We start from the raw sequence: 15,225 nt of genomic DNA, 5'->3' as shown, positions 1-15,225 counted from the left end.
TCCAAAGGTAGATGGTTTGAGGGGAGGGAAGTCCTCTCCTGTTAAGTTTTTTGAGGGAAAGATAGTATCTTTGTCATCTTTGTGTCTTTCACTGGAGCTTCTTAAACTTTGTAGCGTGAACGGATGGGTGGATGAGTGGTAGACTGATGCGGATGTATGTGTGGTTGGATGTGTGGGCAAATGGGAGGAGGGATAGATGGGTAGTTGCAGGTTTGGGAGATGAATGGGAGTGATTGTCTATGTGTGTATAAATTGATTCGTGGTTGGATGAACGAGTAGATGAATGAGTGAGCAGTCAAGTGGTTGGAGATTTAGGAGATGGCTGGATGGAGGGATAGGTAGAAAGTTGGGGGAATCTGTGAATGTTTGGGTAGTTGGAGAAATGGAAATGAAGACATGATGAGCCGGCAGAGGTTATATTTATTTATTTATTTAAATATGTATTTATTTATTTTTATTTGGTTGTGCCAGGTCTTCGTTATGGCTCGTGGGCTCCTTAGTTGTGGGATCTAGTTCCCTGACCAGGGATTGAACCCAGGCCCCCCTGCATTGGGAGTGCAGAGTCTTAACCACTGCACTACCGTGGAAGTCCCTAGGACAGGTATATTTAAATGAAAGGCGTGTTGGGGTCTTTATGTATGGTTTGTTGAGTGAATGGGTAGATGGATGGATGGTTGGATGGTCATAAACTTGGGAGGCTGAGTGGGTGGTGGAGGTTTGGAGATCAGTGGAGGGATGATCAGTTGGATGGGTGTGTTGAAGGATGATTGGTTGATAGTTGCCAGGGTGGTTGGACTCTGGTACGGGAGGTTGGTTGATAGGATGGTTGAGTTGATGGATAGATGGATGAATGATTGGAGAGACGGAAGGTTAGGAGACGGAGGGGTAGGGGCACGAGTGGATGGTTGGATGCATGAGTGGGTGGGTAGATTGGTGGACCAAGAGAATTCTTGCCTTTCAGTTTTCTCGCTGAGGAGGTAGAGGACAACTGACCAGTGCAGCCCTTTTTGAATTAAGCTTCCTGTTATTTTGTTTTAGGGATGAAATGGTGACTTTCCAGAGGCTTCTTTACTCTTTTATCTAGCAAAAGTTAGGGCTGAGGGGAGGTCCAGATCCTGGGTCCTACTGTCAGCATCACCTCCAACTTCCCTTGTGGCTCTGGGCTTGTCACTTCCTGTCTGTCTGAGCCTCGTTTTCCTTGTCTGATTCTGCTGGCCTCCTAAGGTGGTGGTGAGGAACCTTTCCACAGGATGAATGAGGGCTTTCCGTGTGAGTGTGGGGAAGCTTCTCATGGTCTTCCTCCTCCAGCCTGACCTCTCTGAGCCTCAGTTTTCTCTTCTGTAAAATGAGGTTGATAAACCCCTTCTTACAGTAGTGTTTGCTTAAGAGCAACTGTTGAATCCCTGCTCAGCCATTTCTCTAGCTCTGTGACTTTGCCTCTCTTTGCTTCAGTTTCCTCATCTGTAAACTAGGATGAATTATCATGTATCTTGTACCGTGTACAAGGGCAAACATGTTAAGTGTGCCTGGCACATAGTAAGTGCCCAGAATAAGGAGTAGCTGCCATTACTGTTAACTTACCTCCACATGTGATGTGTTCCTATTCAGTGCGATCCCACGGGTGCAGCACCTGGCACATAGTAGGTGCTTTAGCCACAGGCCCCTCCCCTTCCTCCCTTTCCTCCCTGTTCTGGGACTTGGTCCTTCTGGTCAGAGATCTCCATCTCCCTCTTTCACCATCTCTGAGTGGCTGGGTCAGTGTGTCTCTTTCTCATTTGATATTTTATTCCCGTTAGTCTGTCTGCATCTGTCTCATGTCCTCCTATCCCCCCATCAATGCCCCCTTCTCCTTCCTCCTTGCTTCCTGCCTGTTCTCACTGGAGCCATCCTGAGAGTCCTTCTTCGACAATGCCAAGGCCACTGCCAGCGTCCACCCCTAGCCCTTCCCCCCCACCCGCCGTGGGCTGTCTGAAGCAGGCACTTGTCCCAGAACACTGGGGTTTAGAAAGCAGAATGTCCCTTCAGGCCTCTGTGACCTCCCAGCCTGGGCCACGTTTGCTCAGCCTTCAGTCACCCTGTCGTGGGCCCTTCCTCCACTGGAGCAGTAGCAGCTGATGCCGATTGTACTGGACACCCAATGGGTCGTCTAGGGCGCACGCACTCTTGTAAGGCCGTTTCCTGTCTCAGGCCTGCAAATGAGGTGGGCTGGCTAGAAGGAGAGGGCACATCTGTCGCCTGGGAGAACCTGGCAGGCGGCCTCCGCCCCTGCTCTGGGTCAGGAGCCAGAGGGCTGGGCTCCGAGAGGTCTCAGAGGGATTGGGCATTGGTGGATGGAACTCGCAGCGTGGCTCTGATGTAGTCACAGGAAACGCCGGACGCTGGTAGGTGTCTGTCTACGGTCGTGTCTTTGCCTGGGCCATGCCAGGCACTGCCTCTCCGGGTTATGGGTCAGGGGAGGTCTCTGACTCGGAGTGCTTCTGGTCTGGTTCAAAAGCAGAGGCTCCTTGGATGTCAGAAGTGGAAGCGAGAGTTTTTAAAAACACACCTCCCCATTCTTCAGAAGGCGAAACTGAGGCACAGAAGAGCTAAGTCTCACGTATCTCGACTGCTTGTTTAACATCTTAGAGGCGTCAGCAGCGTGTAGTGGTCAAAGACTCAGAGACGCTGCTGCTTGCAAGCTGTGTGACCTTGGGCAAGTTATGTCAGCTCTTTGTGCCTCTGTTTTCCTGTCTGTTTAATGGGGATGAAAGCAGTGTCCGTCTCATGAGGTGTTTTTTATAGATTAAGGTAAAACATGTAACGTGGTTAGAATGATGCCTGGCACATGGTATGTAAGGTAGAAGATCTAAATCTGTGTCTTCCCTTGGGTGTGTCACAGACAGCTTACCCTTAACTTGGGTCTAAAACAAGACTCTTCATTTTCATTGTAATGAAATGAATGCTCATTCCTGCTCCAAACCTTTTCCTCCTTGAGTCGTCGTCATTCCCAGTAAATGGCATCATTTACCTAGGATCTCAGGCCAGAATCTTAGTTGTCCTTGATTCTGACCTGCCTCACCCCCCATCACCAGCAAGTGCTTTGCATTCTCTCATCAAACGTTGGTCAGAACCTCAATGTAATTATGATAAAAATTCCAGGAGGGAGGTTGTGTGTATAGGTACGTAAATGATTTTAAAATTTACGTGGAAACAGAAAGAGACAAATATAGCTAAAGACAGTTTTGAAGAAGAACAAAGCTGGAGGACTTTTATTACTGATACCACGGCTCACTATAAAGCTATAGTAATTAAGACAACGTAGTATTGGTGTAAAAACAGACAGAAAGATTAATGGAATGGAGTAGTGAATCCAGAAGCAGACGTACATGTAAGCAGTCATTTGAATTTCAACAGAAGCACCAATGAGGTGCAATAAATGGAGCTTGGTCGGTTTGATATCCAGTGGGAAAAATGAGTCTTGAACCCTTACTTCACACAGTATACAGAAGTCATCCTCAGATGGATTATTGGTTTAACTGTGAAAGATAAAACAATAAAGCTTCTAGAAGAAGGCATAGGAGGCTATCTTCATGATCTGGGGGTAAGCAAAGATTTCTTAAATTGGACAGAAAGTATAATTATAAAGGAAAAATAGATTTATCAGACTACCTTAAAATTAAGAACTTCTGTTCATCAAAAGACACCAAGATGAGAGTAAAAAGGCAAGCCACAGAGGAGGAGAAGATCTTTGCAATCCACTTTGCAAAGGACTCATATCCAAAATATATAGGCCAAATTTGGCCCTCTGCCTATTTTTATAAATAAAGTTTTATTGGCACACAGCCATGCCCATTCATTTTTGTGTTGTCTGTGGAGGCTCTCATGCCTCAAGGGCTGAGTTAAGTAGTTGTAACGGAGACCATATGGCCCACACAATTGAAAATGTTTACTCTCTGGCCCTTTTTCAGACGAAATTTGCCGAGCTCTGCTATAAATCATTAAGAAAAAGACAGACAACCCAACAGAAGAATGGTCAAGGGACAGTCATGTCACAAGTGGAAGATACCAGATGGCCCATAAACATGAAAAAGTGCTCGGCCTCATTATTCATCAGGGAAATACAGATGAAATCTTTATTAGAGACACTCCTTTCTGCTGCCAGAATGGCCCAAATGAGAAATTAAATACCAGTTGTGGAGCATGTGGAGCAACTGGAATGTCCCTCTGCTGCTAGGGGTGGGAGAATTGATACGGCTTGGCAGTATCTACCAAAGCCGATCGTATGCATTCCTTATAACTGAGCAATTCAACTCCTAGGTAGATAACCCGGAGAAATGCACACGTATGTTCTTCATGAGACATGTGCCAGAACATTCCCAGCAGCACCAAACTGGAAGCACCCAAATGTCCATCACCATCACCCTGTGCGATTCCACGTATGTGAAGTTCTAAAACAGGCAGAGTGAATCTATGAGTTTAGACGTCAGGGTAGTGGTTACCCTTGCAGGGGGTAGTGACCAGAAGGGGGCGTGATGGAGGGCTTTCGGGGTACCTTCTGCCCTCCTGTATTGGAAGGTATATTCTCAGAGACTTTGTTTTGTTCCCTGCTGCAGCCCTAGCACCTAGAATAGTGCTTGGTGCCCAGCAGGTATTTTCTTGAGTGCCTGTTGAATGCATGGGTGAGTGACTCCCCTGGTCCCAACTTGGTATCCTTCCCATACGAAGCACTGGTCAGATTGTTTGTTGAGTGACTAAATGGGTGAGCAAGAGAATTCACCTGAATGAATGAATGAATGGTGGGTAGGTAGATGTAAGTGGATGGATGGATGGACTTCCTACTCCAAGTTCCTTTCCATTCTGGTTTTATTTCAGGAAGTTCCTGTTTGTTAGACACCCTGAGAGTCTCTACCCATTTTCTAGCCTAGAAGAGTGGGTTTCTGTTGCTTCTTGTTGGTTTCACATCCACATCTCCTGTTGGCTCAGAAGTAGCTCTGGGAGGTCAGCAAGGCTATTAACCCATTTTCCAGATGAGGAAGCTGTGGCTGAGAGTGGAAAAGTGACTTGCTCAAGTCACCCAACCACCAGCCAAAATGCCATACTTCTGACCTGGTTCCCGCACTTCTCCTGTCCCCGGGCACCCTTCTGTGTTACTGCCTTGCTTCCCTTTGCTCTGTTGAAGACGGTTGAGCCCCAAGGAGAGGAGGCATAGGGGACATTGACTTCCCACTGTCTTTCAGGGTCACTGGGAGCAAGAAATCCACCAAGAGGACCAAATCCATCAACGGCTCCCTGTATATCTTCCGGGGTCGAATCAACACTGAAGTCATGGAGGTGGAGAACGTGGAGGATGGGACAGGTAGGTCCCCACCCATGCCCTGCCCAAGCCCAGCCCCCCTGCTCTACAGCACAGTCTCTGCTGCGGTTCACCAGTGTTTTCCTTTGATCGGGAAAGATAACCTGTCCACAGAAAAGTGCCTAAAACATATGCACATAAAGCCAACCCCTGGGTGGTCACCATTCAGGTTAAGAAATAAACTGCTACCTGCACCCCAGAAGCCCCTCACACGCCCCTCCCTGGCCACAGTGCCTCCTTCCCCCAGAAGTAACCACTCTGAATTTTGTGATGATTATTTTCTTGCTTTTTAAACATATTTTTACCTCCTAAATATGCATTGCTAAACATTTTAATTAAAATTTCTGTTTTCGAACCTTATTTAAATGGTTATATGATTACAAATAAATATAAAATTATATACATGTATTTCTTATTATTATTGCTTCTCACTGTGTTTCTCTGGGTAGCACTGGCCCAAAATGTGGATTCTTTTTTTTTTCTTTTTAAATTGAGGTTTAGTTGATTTACAACATTGTTAGTTTCAGGTGTACAACATAGTGATTCAATATTTGTATAGATTGTACTCCATTTAGTTACTACAAAATAGTGGCTGTGTTCCCCTGTGCTGTACAATATATCCGTGTTGCTTATCTATTTTATACGTAGTAGTCTGTATCTCTTAATCCCATACCCCTATCTTGTCCCTTCCCCCTTCCCTCTCCCCCCTGGTAACCACTAGTTTGTTCTCTATATGGTATAAATGGTCATAAAGTGTACTGTATATTCTTTCGCATCTTGCTTCTTTCACTCAGCCCCGTGGTGGTGAGAGTCATCCGTGTTTCTGCATGTCGCTCTCTGTAGCTTGTCGGTTTCCATTGCTGTGTAGTTTTCTCTTGCACAGATAGTCCCCAGTTTACCCATTCCTTTTGTGAGGGCCATTTGGGCTGTTTCTGTCGTTTACCATTATAGACAGTGATCCTGTGAGTATTCTTGTGTGTACACCTCTTGGTGTTTTTGTCCTTGAGCTTGTCCAGGACAGGGGTTCTGAATTGGTTTTGAGCCACAGACCCCTTTGGCAGTCTCACGAAACCTGTGGACCCCTCCTCAGATTCAGGGTATAGCTGGCTGCAACATTCCTGGATAACGTCAGCCTGTTTTCAGAGAGGTTTGCCAATTCCCATCCCAGCCAACACTCTGTAAGGGCCCGTGACTTGGCATCATCAGGCTTACACTAGGGTTTTATGTAGCCCAAGTGCCAGAATGAGATGGGCAAGGAGGCATAAGGTGTCTCCCTTTGCAATCGAGGGGGTGGGAGGCTCTTTGCTTGAGGTCTTTGTTGCCCACCAGAGAATAGATAGGAGAGGGAGCATCTGGAGGATAGTAAGTTCAACTCCCAGATCCTGATGCCATTGATGCCTCTGCCGCCCTGTCCTTCTGGAGGAGGAAGGGCTGGTCCTGTGACCTCACTCGTAAGCATATAATGATGAATGTTGGGTTGTATGGCTGAGCTCTTGCTGACCCCGCTTTGCCTCCTTCCCTTGCCAGCGGATTATCACAGCAATGGCTACACCGTCACCAACGGCTGGAAGATCCACAACACGGCCAAGAACAAGTGGTTTGTCTGCATGGCCAAGACAGCGGAGGAGAAGCAGAAGTGGCTGGATGCCATCATCCGTGAGCGGGAGCAACGCGAGAGTGAGTGTCTGGGGGCTTCCCCAGATCCCTGGGGCGTATATGGCTTCCTGCAGCCTCGTCCCTTCTGTAGAGTGAGCTGTGTCTAGGGGAGGGGTGTAGGATCCTTTCCAGAAAGGTCAGAGCTACAGAAAGCAGGTCTCTGAAGGGGCAGAGAGCTCTGGGACTGTTAGAACTTGGTGGGATCTCAGCTCATCTGGTTTAGCCCGCCAGACAGATGGGGAAACTGAGGCCCCATGGAAGGGAATTGCCCAAGGTCATGCCAATGTAGTTGATCATCCTGATTCTTTGCTTCCTTCACCCTTGAGGGTTAGTAGTCAAGATGCTCCCTACGTGCCTCTGTCCCCTCCACGCTTCTGTTCCCTTCACCAGGGGTTCTTTTTGTTTGACATTCACCAAGTCTTTGGGAGGAGGGTCCCGGGGGCTGCCCCTAACTGTCGTATGAATGCTTGGGCCAGGCACTTCTGAGGCCCCTGCGTTAGGAAGTGCAGAGCTGGGTGATAGTTGGGTGCAGTTTGGGGGTGGGAAACTCTGAACTGCTGTACAGAGACCACCGTGCTCGGAAGGGGAGGCCATGGTGTGTTTGGGGGTGAGTTGCTTCCGCTTTCCAGACCTCAGTGATGTGGCCTGGTAAATGGGGATAAAGCTCCTGCCGCAGAGGGTTGTAATGCTGCTAAATGAGGTTTGGATTTGATGATAAATACTTGCAGATTTGACTCATGGTCCTAAAAATGATACCTACCGCCCAGCTTTACAGAGGAGAAAACAGAGGCCCGGTTTCCTCCATATCTATATTCTGTTCTCTTGAAATCCCTACTTGGATGTGTCGTGGACATCTCACACTTACCATGTCTAGTCAGAATTCTTAATTTCCACCCTGTCTTCTGCCCCAAACCCGCTCATTCCCTGGACTTCCCCGTCTCAGTAAGTGGCTCCTTCAGTCATCCAGGAGCTCAGATTGCAACCGTTGGTGTCACCCTGATGTCTGCCGACTCCCCAAACTCAGTAGATCAAGTCCTTTTAATTCTGCCTTCCACTCACATGCCAGGGCCATCTACTTCTGTCCTCTCCCTGCTTCCACCCAAGTACAAGTCACCATCATCTCTCAGGAATGAGTATGGGCCCAGCATGGCCAGGTCCACTGAATTTTTTTTTTTTTTTTGAGAAGTTAGTCATCAGGATTTTTAGGTGACATGTCTTGATTTTAAATGTTGCATCAAAATTTATTAAAATGCCATTAGGCCAGGTAAACAACTGAACTTAGCCCCTGCTGGGGCAGGTTTATGACTTCTGACACGGATCAGGGCTGGGTGTGTGGTCAGGACTGGGGGTGGGGGTCAGGGGTGTGGCCTGGCCTGGGTGGGGCTGATCAGTATCTTTGTGGTCGGAATGGATGGCTGTGGTCAGTGCTGGACATATGTGCTCATGAGTGGAGTGTGGCCTGAGTAGGCCTTGGTTGTTAGAATCGGGGTATCACCCAAACCCTGAGCTCAGGGCTGAGTTTCCAGGCGTGGTACATGCTGTGGTCAAGAGCACAGATCTGGAGCCAAGCTTGAGGGTCTAAATCCTGGTTCCACTACTTCTAGATGGGCAACCTTGGACAGGAACTTAATTTCTAAGGACCTCAGTTTCTTCAGCTGTAAAATGGGGATAATGGAACTTGCCTTGTAGGTTTCCTGTGAGGATCAAGTGGCATAGAGTAGGCACTATAAAAGCATTTGCTATTATTATTTGTCACTACTCTTATTGTCAGGATTGGATGGGGTCCAGGTAGAAAATATGGGGCAGTGATTGGGATCATAGTCTGTGTGTATTGTCTAGAGAAACGGGGAAATTTCCATCCCTGGCCTGGAAGGAAGGTCTCAGTAGGTTTTCTGATAACCTCAGAATTTGGAAACCCATTCTCAGGTTGAAGGGTCGACTGCTTATTACCCTGGGACTTAGCCTCTCTGGACCTCAGCTTTGCAATCTGTGAAATGGGAGACTTACCCACCCTCCTCTACAAGGTCTTGTGTGGGGTCACTGGCAGGTGCCTAGAACAGTGTCCGACATGCAGAGAGTGCTCTATGGGTGACCACTGGCTGTGGCGGTAGTTGGGGGCAGCCGGGGGAAAGGCTTTCAGGAACCACATGCCCGCCTGCTCTGCTCCCCAGCGCTGGTGCTGACCGTGTCCCCTCCGCAGGCCTGAAGCTGGGCATGGAACGGGATGCGTACGTCATGATCGCGGAGAAAGGGGAGAAGCTTTACCACATGATGATGAACAAGAAGGTGAACCTGATCAAGGACCGTCGGAGAAAGCTGAGCACCGTCCCCAAGTGCTTCCTTGGCAAGTGAGTGACCCCATCCTGGCCTCTGCTGTGTCCCTGGGTCTTGGCTGGAGGCTGGAGGTGGGCAGACCCTCTGCACCCACGTGGCTTTTCCCAGCCCTGCCCCTTCCGCCATGGGCAGAGCCACTAAGGCACCTCGAATCCTTGTGGAACAGTCCTTGGAGATCAAGGACAGTGGGGTGCCCATATCAGGGCTTTCAAATGTTTTGACCACAACTCACTGCAAAATGTAAGTTTTATATTGTGACCTGGTACCCACCTTCACGTAATATATGACTGAAGCCAAAGTTTCACAAAATTTGCTGTGCTTGTTACACTCTGAAAATACCTGTCTATTCTGTTCTATTCTATTCTATTCCATTCATTTCTTCATTCATTTCAAAAATAGTGCTGAGTGAAACGCATGAAATTGATTTCACAAACCGTGAGCGGGTTTTCCACCACGGATTGCAAACCGCTGCTCTAGCATTCAAGCAAAGAGAAGCCCCTCTAGATATGTCAAGCAGAAAGGTATTTAATGCAGGGAGTTGATGTCAAAGGTTTGGGAAGAGCAAATGTAGACCTTTGAATTAGCCTGTTTGGACTGTCATAACAAATTATCACCGTCATGGCAGCTTAAACAATAGAAATTTATTTTCTCATAGTTCTAGAGGCTGGAAGTCTGAGATCAAGATGTTGGCTGGGTTGGTGTCTGGTGAGGCCTCCCTTCCTGAGATACACAAGGGGAAGGGGAGGTCCATATGGTTTCAGTACTTAGGGCTTCCAATTTCTCTGTCTGGGAATTACGTTATTTCCTAATAATAAAATATTATTACTCCCCACCCTTATTTTATAACCAAGGATCAAAGGATCAGAGCACAGGTGAGATGGGATTGGATCCTAAACCCACGTTTAAATCTCATTCACCTGGGGGAGGGGGCTGGGGATTGGGAGAAGCAGGAGAAATGCATTCCTTGTGAAACCATCAGGCTGTTTCCAGGCCCTACTGTGTGTTAGACCTAGTGGTCGGTGCTCTGGAGAGGGTAGAAGAATGCCCAGGGCTCCTGACCGCACGAAGCTTGTGGGGAGAGAAGCTTGCCTGTGAGGCTGGGATTTTGTTGAGAATTTATTAACTTACACCCCACCCGCTTCCCAAAAGATTTTGAAGAGTCCTGGGGTAAAAGCGGCTGTAATTATTGTATTGCCGTAGACCAGGTGAGAGGTGCCGTGGACTAGGGTAGTCACCGTGGAGATGGGGGCAGGTAGTTGCATTCTGGATCATGTGGAAGGTGACAGCATTGGCTCATGGGGTGGAGAAAAAGGGAATTAAGGATCCTGAGCACCTGGAAGGGCTGGAGTGCTGATTGCTGCAAAAGGGGAGACAGAGGCAGGTTTCAGAGGGTGGGAGTAGAGCCCAGAGGCTCCACTTGGATGCCTGCACTGAGACAGGCTCCCGGACAGAGATGTCGACTTGTTAGTTGGATATGAAATCTTGACCCGGGGAGAAAAGTTCTGGCTTGGAGACCTAAGTGCAGGGGATGTGGGCATTTAGATGGTTTTCAAAGCCATGAGACTGAATGAAATCCTGCAGGGGGATGGATAGAGAGAGGGATGAGGCAGAGACTGGGCTCTGGGGCGGAGGAGGAAGCAGCAAAGGAGACTGAGAGGGAGCGGGCAGAGGGGTGGGAGGCACGCTGGCGAGTGCAGTGATCTGGAAGCCAGCTGAGGGAAGATGCAGAGCCCGTTTGCACGTGTTAAGGTCGAGATGCCCAGGAGACGTTCGCATATTGAACAGATGTTGGATGGGCAGCTGGAGGCCAGTGTGAAGCCGGGGGCAGGGGGCCAGGGGGAGCTGATTGGTCATGGCTTGGGGCAGCAGGCAGGGGATTTTGGGGGTGTTTGGGCCCCTGGAGTTGGCCTGGATGCCTTGGAGTCAGGCTGCCCTTTTGCCCTCAGGGTTAGTTGACCCCAGCTCCATGTTCCCTGGGAGGGTCTGTGGAGGGGAGGCTGTGGGCCCCAGACCTGTGGGAAGCAGGGAGGGGGCAGCCGGGATGGTCTCCATCAGCTAATTCCTAATCCCTGGGCAGAAAGGAGGTTTCTCTCGAGGAGGGGTTTGCTTCCGGCCCCCCCAGGGTCAGAGGACCTCCCCCCCTCACCCCACCTCTTTCCAAACCCTTTGGAGAGCTTAGTCCAGCTGGATGGGCTAACCTGTCTGTGATTAGGGCTTCAGCAGGGTGTTCTGTCTCCTCAGGAAGGATTAGGGGAGATTTCTTTCACTGCCCATTTGAAACAGGGCCAGGATTGAAGCTTGTTTGGCAATCATTGGGCCCTCAAGGACCAGACTTCCTGCAGGAGATCGTGCTGATAAAAACTCTCCTTGTGTGGCTTCGCTCTGCACACAGCCCTGGGCTCGTGGTCCTCCTCCTTCCTGGTCAGGGCCCAGCTCCTCCTCCAGGAGCACCCGGGCCCCCTCCAGTGGAAGGAACCAGCAGCCACAGAGACACAATCGCGGAGCCTTTCTCTGCTCCAGGTGCTGCCATGTGGCCGTGCCTTTTAATCTTTGTGTGACACTGTGAGGCAGTTTACTGCCATTGTTCCCATTTGAAGGGTGAGGACACTGAGGCACAGAGAGGGAAAAGGTCCTACACAAGGTCGCATGGGCACAAATTGGGGGCTGGGATTTGAACCCAGTACTTTCTCTCACCACACTCTGCTGCGTTTATCCATTTTTATCTCTATTCAGCACATTTCGTTTTTCCTTGATCGTAACCTGTCTCTACTAGATGGAGGACTCCAGGAATACAAAAAGTGTCTGATTTATCTTTATAACCTTCAAGGGTTAGGCTTTGAATCAGACTTGGACTCAAGTCCTGCTTCCCCTGCCTTCTAGCTGTGTGACTTTGGGTGTTTCTTAACCTCTCTGAGCCTCAGTAAATGACCAATTAATGAGAGAGAATGAAATGTTTGCCTTGCCGGATTGTCGGAGGATACAGAGAGAAAACACATGTGACATGCTCAGCACGTTGTGGGCAAGAGTGATGGAAATGTGATGGAGCTTAAGGAGTGGCCTGTTTCTGCCCTCATCAGAGAGAAAGCTCACGGATGCCACGTGAAGAAAAACCAAGGAACGAAATCTGTGTATTTCTGTGGAGGCTTCACGGGAGGAACATGGCGTTTGCCCTCTAGGATCCTCGGATTCTAGGGAGACAAAATTGATTCCTTTATCTATCCCAGTCATTGTTTATTGAGCCCTTACTGTGTGCAAGCAGTGAACAGGACAGAGGAAACCCCTGCCCTCGTGGAGACAACAGGCCAGTAGGGGAATCAGAAACTAGATAAATACAAACAAGGAAGGGAATTTCAGTGACTTGATGAGTGCTTTAAGGAAATAAGTAGGTTTATGTGAGGAGGTGAGGAAAGGGGGTGTGGTTTCAGCCAGGGTGGTCAGGAAGGGCCTCTTGGGGGAGGTGACATTTTAACCAAGATCTGGATGACAAGCAAGAGCCAACCATGAGAAGATCTGGGGGAACAACATTCCTGGCAGAGGGAATAGCAGGTGCGAAAGCCCCAAGGCTGCAATGAGCCTTGAGTAAATTGAGGAACAGCGAGGAGGCCAGCGTGGCTGGAGGGAGTGAGTGGCTGGGGGGTGTCGAGATGAGGCCACAGGGGGTAGCAGGGACCAAATCAGGCAGGTAAGGGGTGAGGGGTTCAGATTCTATCCCAGGTGCTCTGGGAATCCATTGAAAGAGTTTACGTGGGAGAGTGAGGCGAGCGAGGATGAACTCATTATACAGGCCTGGCATGAGGGCACTGTCACAGCTTTAAGAACTCAGGGCACACGGTGTGATGGTCTGTCTGGCAGGGCAGTCAGGGAAGGCTTCCTGGAAGAAGAAGGCCTTTGGTTATACTCTAGACAGAGTTAGATGTCATTCATTAATTGAAGTCTGCCAGAATGGGAGCACCCAGGTGCAAGAGGCCACACTGTCTCACCCACCTGTGGGCACAGGTACACGGTATTAGCGCGTAATAGCTGATCAATAATGATTCGTCAGGCATTGCTGCAGACACCACCCGGAAGCATCTCAGGCAGTGGAGTCACAGGGATGAACATAAAACCCCCAGTTCCTACCCTTGTGGAGCTCAAGGCCATGGAGGAGACGGGCAAGAGAAATGGGATTCTTGTATTGGGGATGAGTAGACATTGGATCTCAGCTTGGGGGCTCCCCTGGGAAGACTGCCAGGGTGTACCTGTGTGTCCCCTGTGCCTAGCCTTGGACTTGACACTTAAAATTCATGTTTACTGGGTGCATGATACTGGGGGGCAGGAAGGAAGAAGGGTGCTGCCGTTAGCTGACACATGCTAACTCTCAATTAGTCCCCCATTCCCTGAATCTCAGACTCCCCGCCAAAGCAGGCTGACCTGCTCCCTGTGTCCGCAGCGTACGTCACCCTGCTCCCGGTTAGGTCTTTCTGGAAGACTGGATCTCGCTTCTCTTTGCCCCCACCCCCACCAACTGGCAGATTGCTGGTTCCCTAACCTTCTTACTCAGGGCCTTGGTATACGCTGACCCTCCTGCCTGTAACACATGTCCTTGCACCCAGCGGTAGCACATGGCGCCCCACTGACACAGTGTGGTTCGCAGATGTGTTTTCCCTGGGCCACACGGTGCTTTCAGAACATTTTGGATTCAATATCAACATTGAACAGTTGGGAGATTTCACAGGAAATGCTGGGTTTCCAGCTTCTCTTGAAAAGTCGTAAGATGCTTTAGTCTTCCCATGCGGCCACAGTTGGCCGCAGTGAGTGGCTGCCGTCTTCAGAAACGCTGGCTGGTTCAGCAGAGTTTCCACCTGGTCCCTTTTACTCATTTATGAGAGTTTAAGGTCCCTGCATCAGAGGTGGATTTTGTCTGGTTTTGTAGGCTGGATCCCAGCTTAGGACTCAACATGATTTGAAAGTTACCGACTAAATCCAGAAGACCCCTGAATGAACCCCTTGCCAGATGGACCCAGCTGAGGCCCAGAGAGGGACAGCAGTTTGCCCAAATTTGCCCAGTAAGTTGATCCTCAAAAAGGCTCAAGACTCAGCTCAGGGCAGAAACCTGGGTCACAGTTGCTGTCCTCTGGGCTGCATTTTTCTGCCCTTGCAGCTGCTGTGGGCAACTTCCTGTCCCCCTTTTGGGACCTGCTGTGGTCCCTGTTGGGACCCCCCACAGGGCTGCCGGTCCGTGCCAGAGGTGGCCCCCGATGGGACAGCTGGTGGGCAGCCAGAGGCCGAGTCTCCAGCTTCCGAGAGTGGGCACTCAACATCTGTTCACCTCCCCCAGCTGCCAGCAGCTTTCTTTCTGCCTCTGATTTTGGGGACTTCAAGAAGAGACCTGGGGGAGGCCAGGACCATCTCTTCCCCACTCGGGGCTCCCGCTCCACAGAATAGATCCATTTCTTCTACGCCCCCCACCCCCGGCTCTCACTGGGGTTCCCTGAATGCCTCCGCACACACTGCTACCTACACACAGGGCAGGTCTTTGCTAGCCAAACACTGCAAAGCTAAAAATAGCCCTGCCCCCCTCTGGCCCTGTAATTGGAGGCAGGACAGCTGGTTTTGATAAGCTCCCCACTCTGGCCAGCTGCCACCCGCTTTCATTGAGAACAGAATGACCACATCCCCAGCTCTCCCCTGGCCTGCTGACTTCCAGTGGGTGGAGCTCTGCGTGGAGCCCAAACTCTACTCCAAGAACCAGGACCTGGGCTCTGACTGAGCCTCTGCCCCTCTGGGTAGTCACGTTGGATTTGCCTCATTTCCTCTGGGCTTTTGAGCACTTCTTTCTTACTGAGACCTTCCTGCTTACCCCAGAACATTCCTTCTTGTTTGATGGTTCATTTCTTTATTTGTTCAAAAGATTTTTGAGCCTT

General features: G+C 49.6%; 1 protein-coding gene across 4 annotated transcripts in view; it reads left to right on the top strand.

Moving 5' to 3' along the window:
• The window catches only part of PREX1 (phosphatidylinositol-3,4,5-trisphosphate dependent Rac exchange factor 1), a 197,278-nt gene that overhangs the window by 128,078 nt on the left and 53,975 nt on the right, over positions 1–15,225 (top strand). For all 4 annotated transcript variants that reach the window (XM_067708378.1, XM_067708376.1, XM_067708377.1 and 1 more), the window contains 3 exons: positions 5,217–5,335; positions 6,860–7,009; positions 9,189–9,336. In XM_067708378.1, coding sequence (XP_067564479.1) covers positions 5,217–5,335; positions 6,860–7,009; positions 9,189–9,336 — 417 coding nt within the window. The remainder of the gene's footprint in view (positions 1–5,216; positions 5,336–6,859; positions 7,010–9,188; positions 9,337–15,225) is intronic.

Source organism: Pseudorca crassidens, chromosome 15 (assembly GCF_039906515.1).
Source record: "Pseudorca crassidens isolate mPseCra1 chromosome 15, mPseCra1.hap1, whole genome shotgun sequence".
NCBI lineage: Eukaryota > Metazoa > Chordata > Mammalia > Artiodactyla > Delphinidae > Pseudorca > Pseudorca crassidens.
Note: the sequence above shows the minus strand (reverse complement) of the source record. Positions and strands in the feature narration are given on the sequence as shown.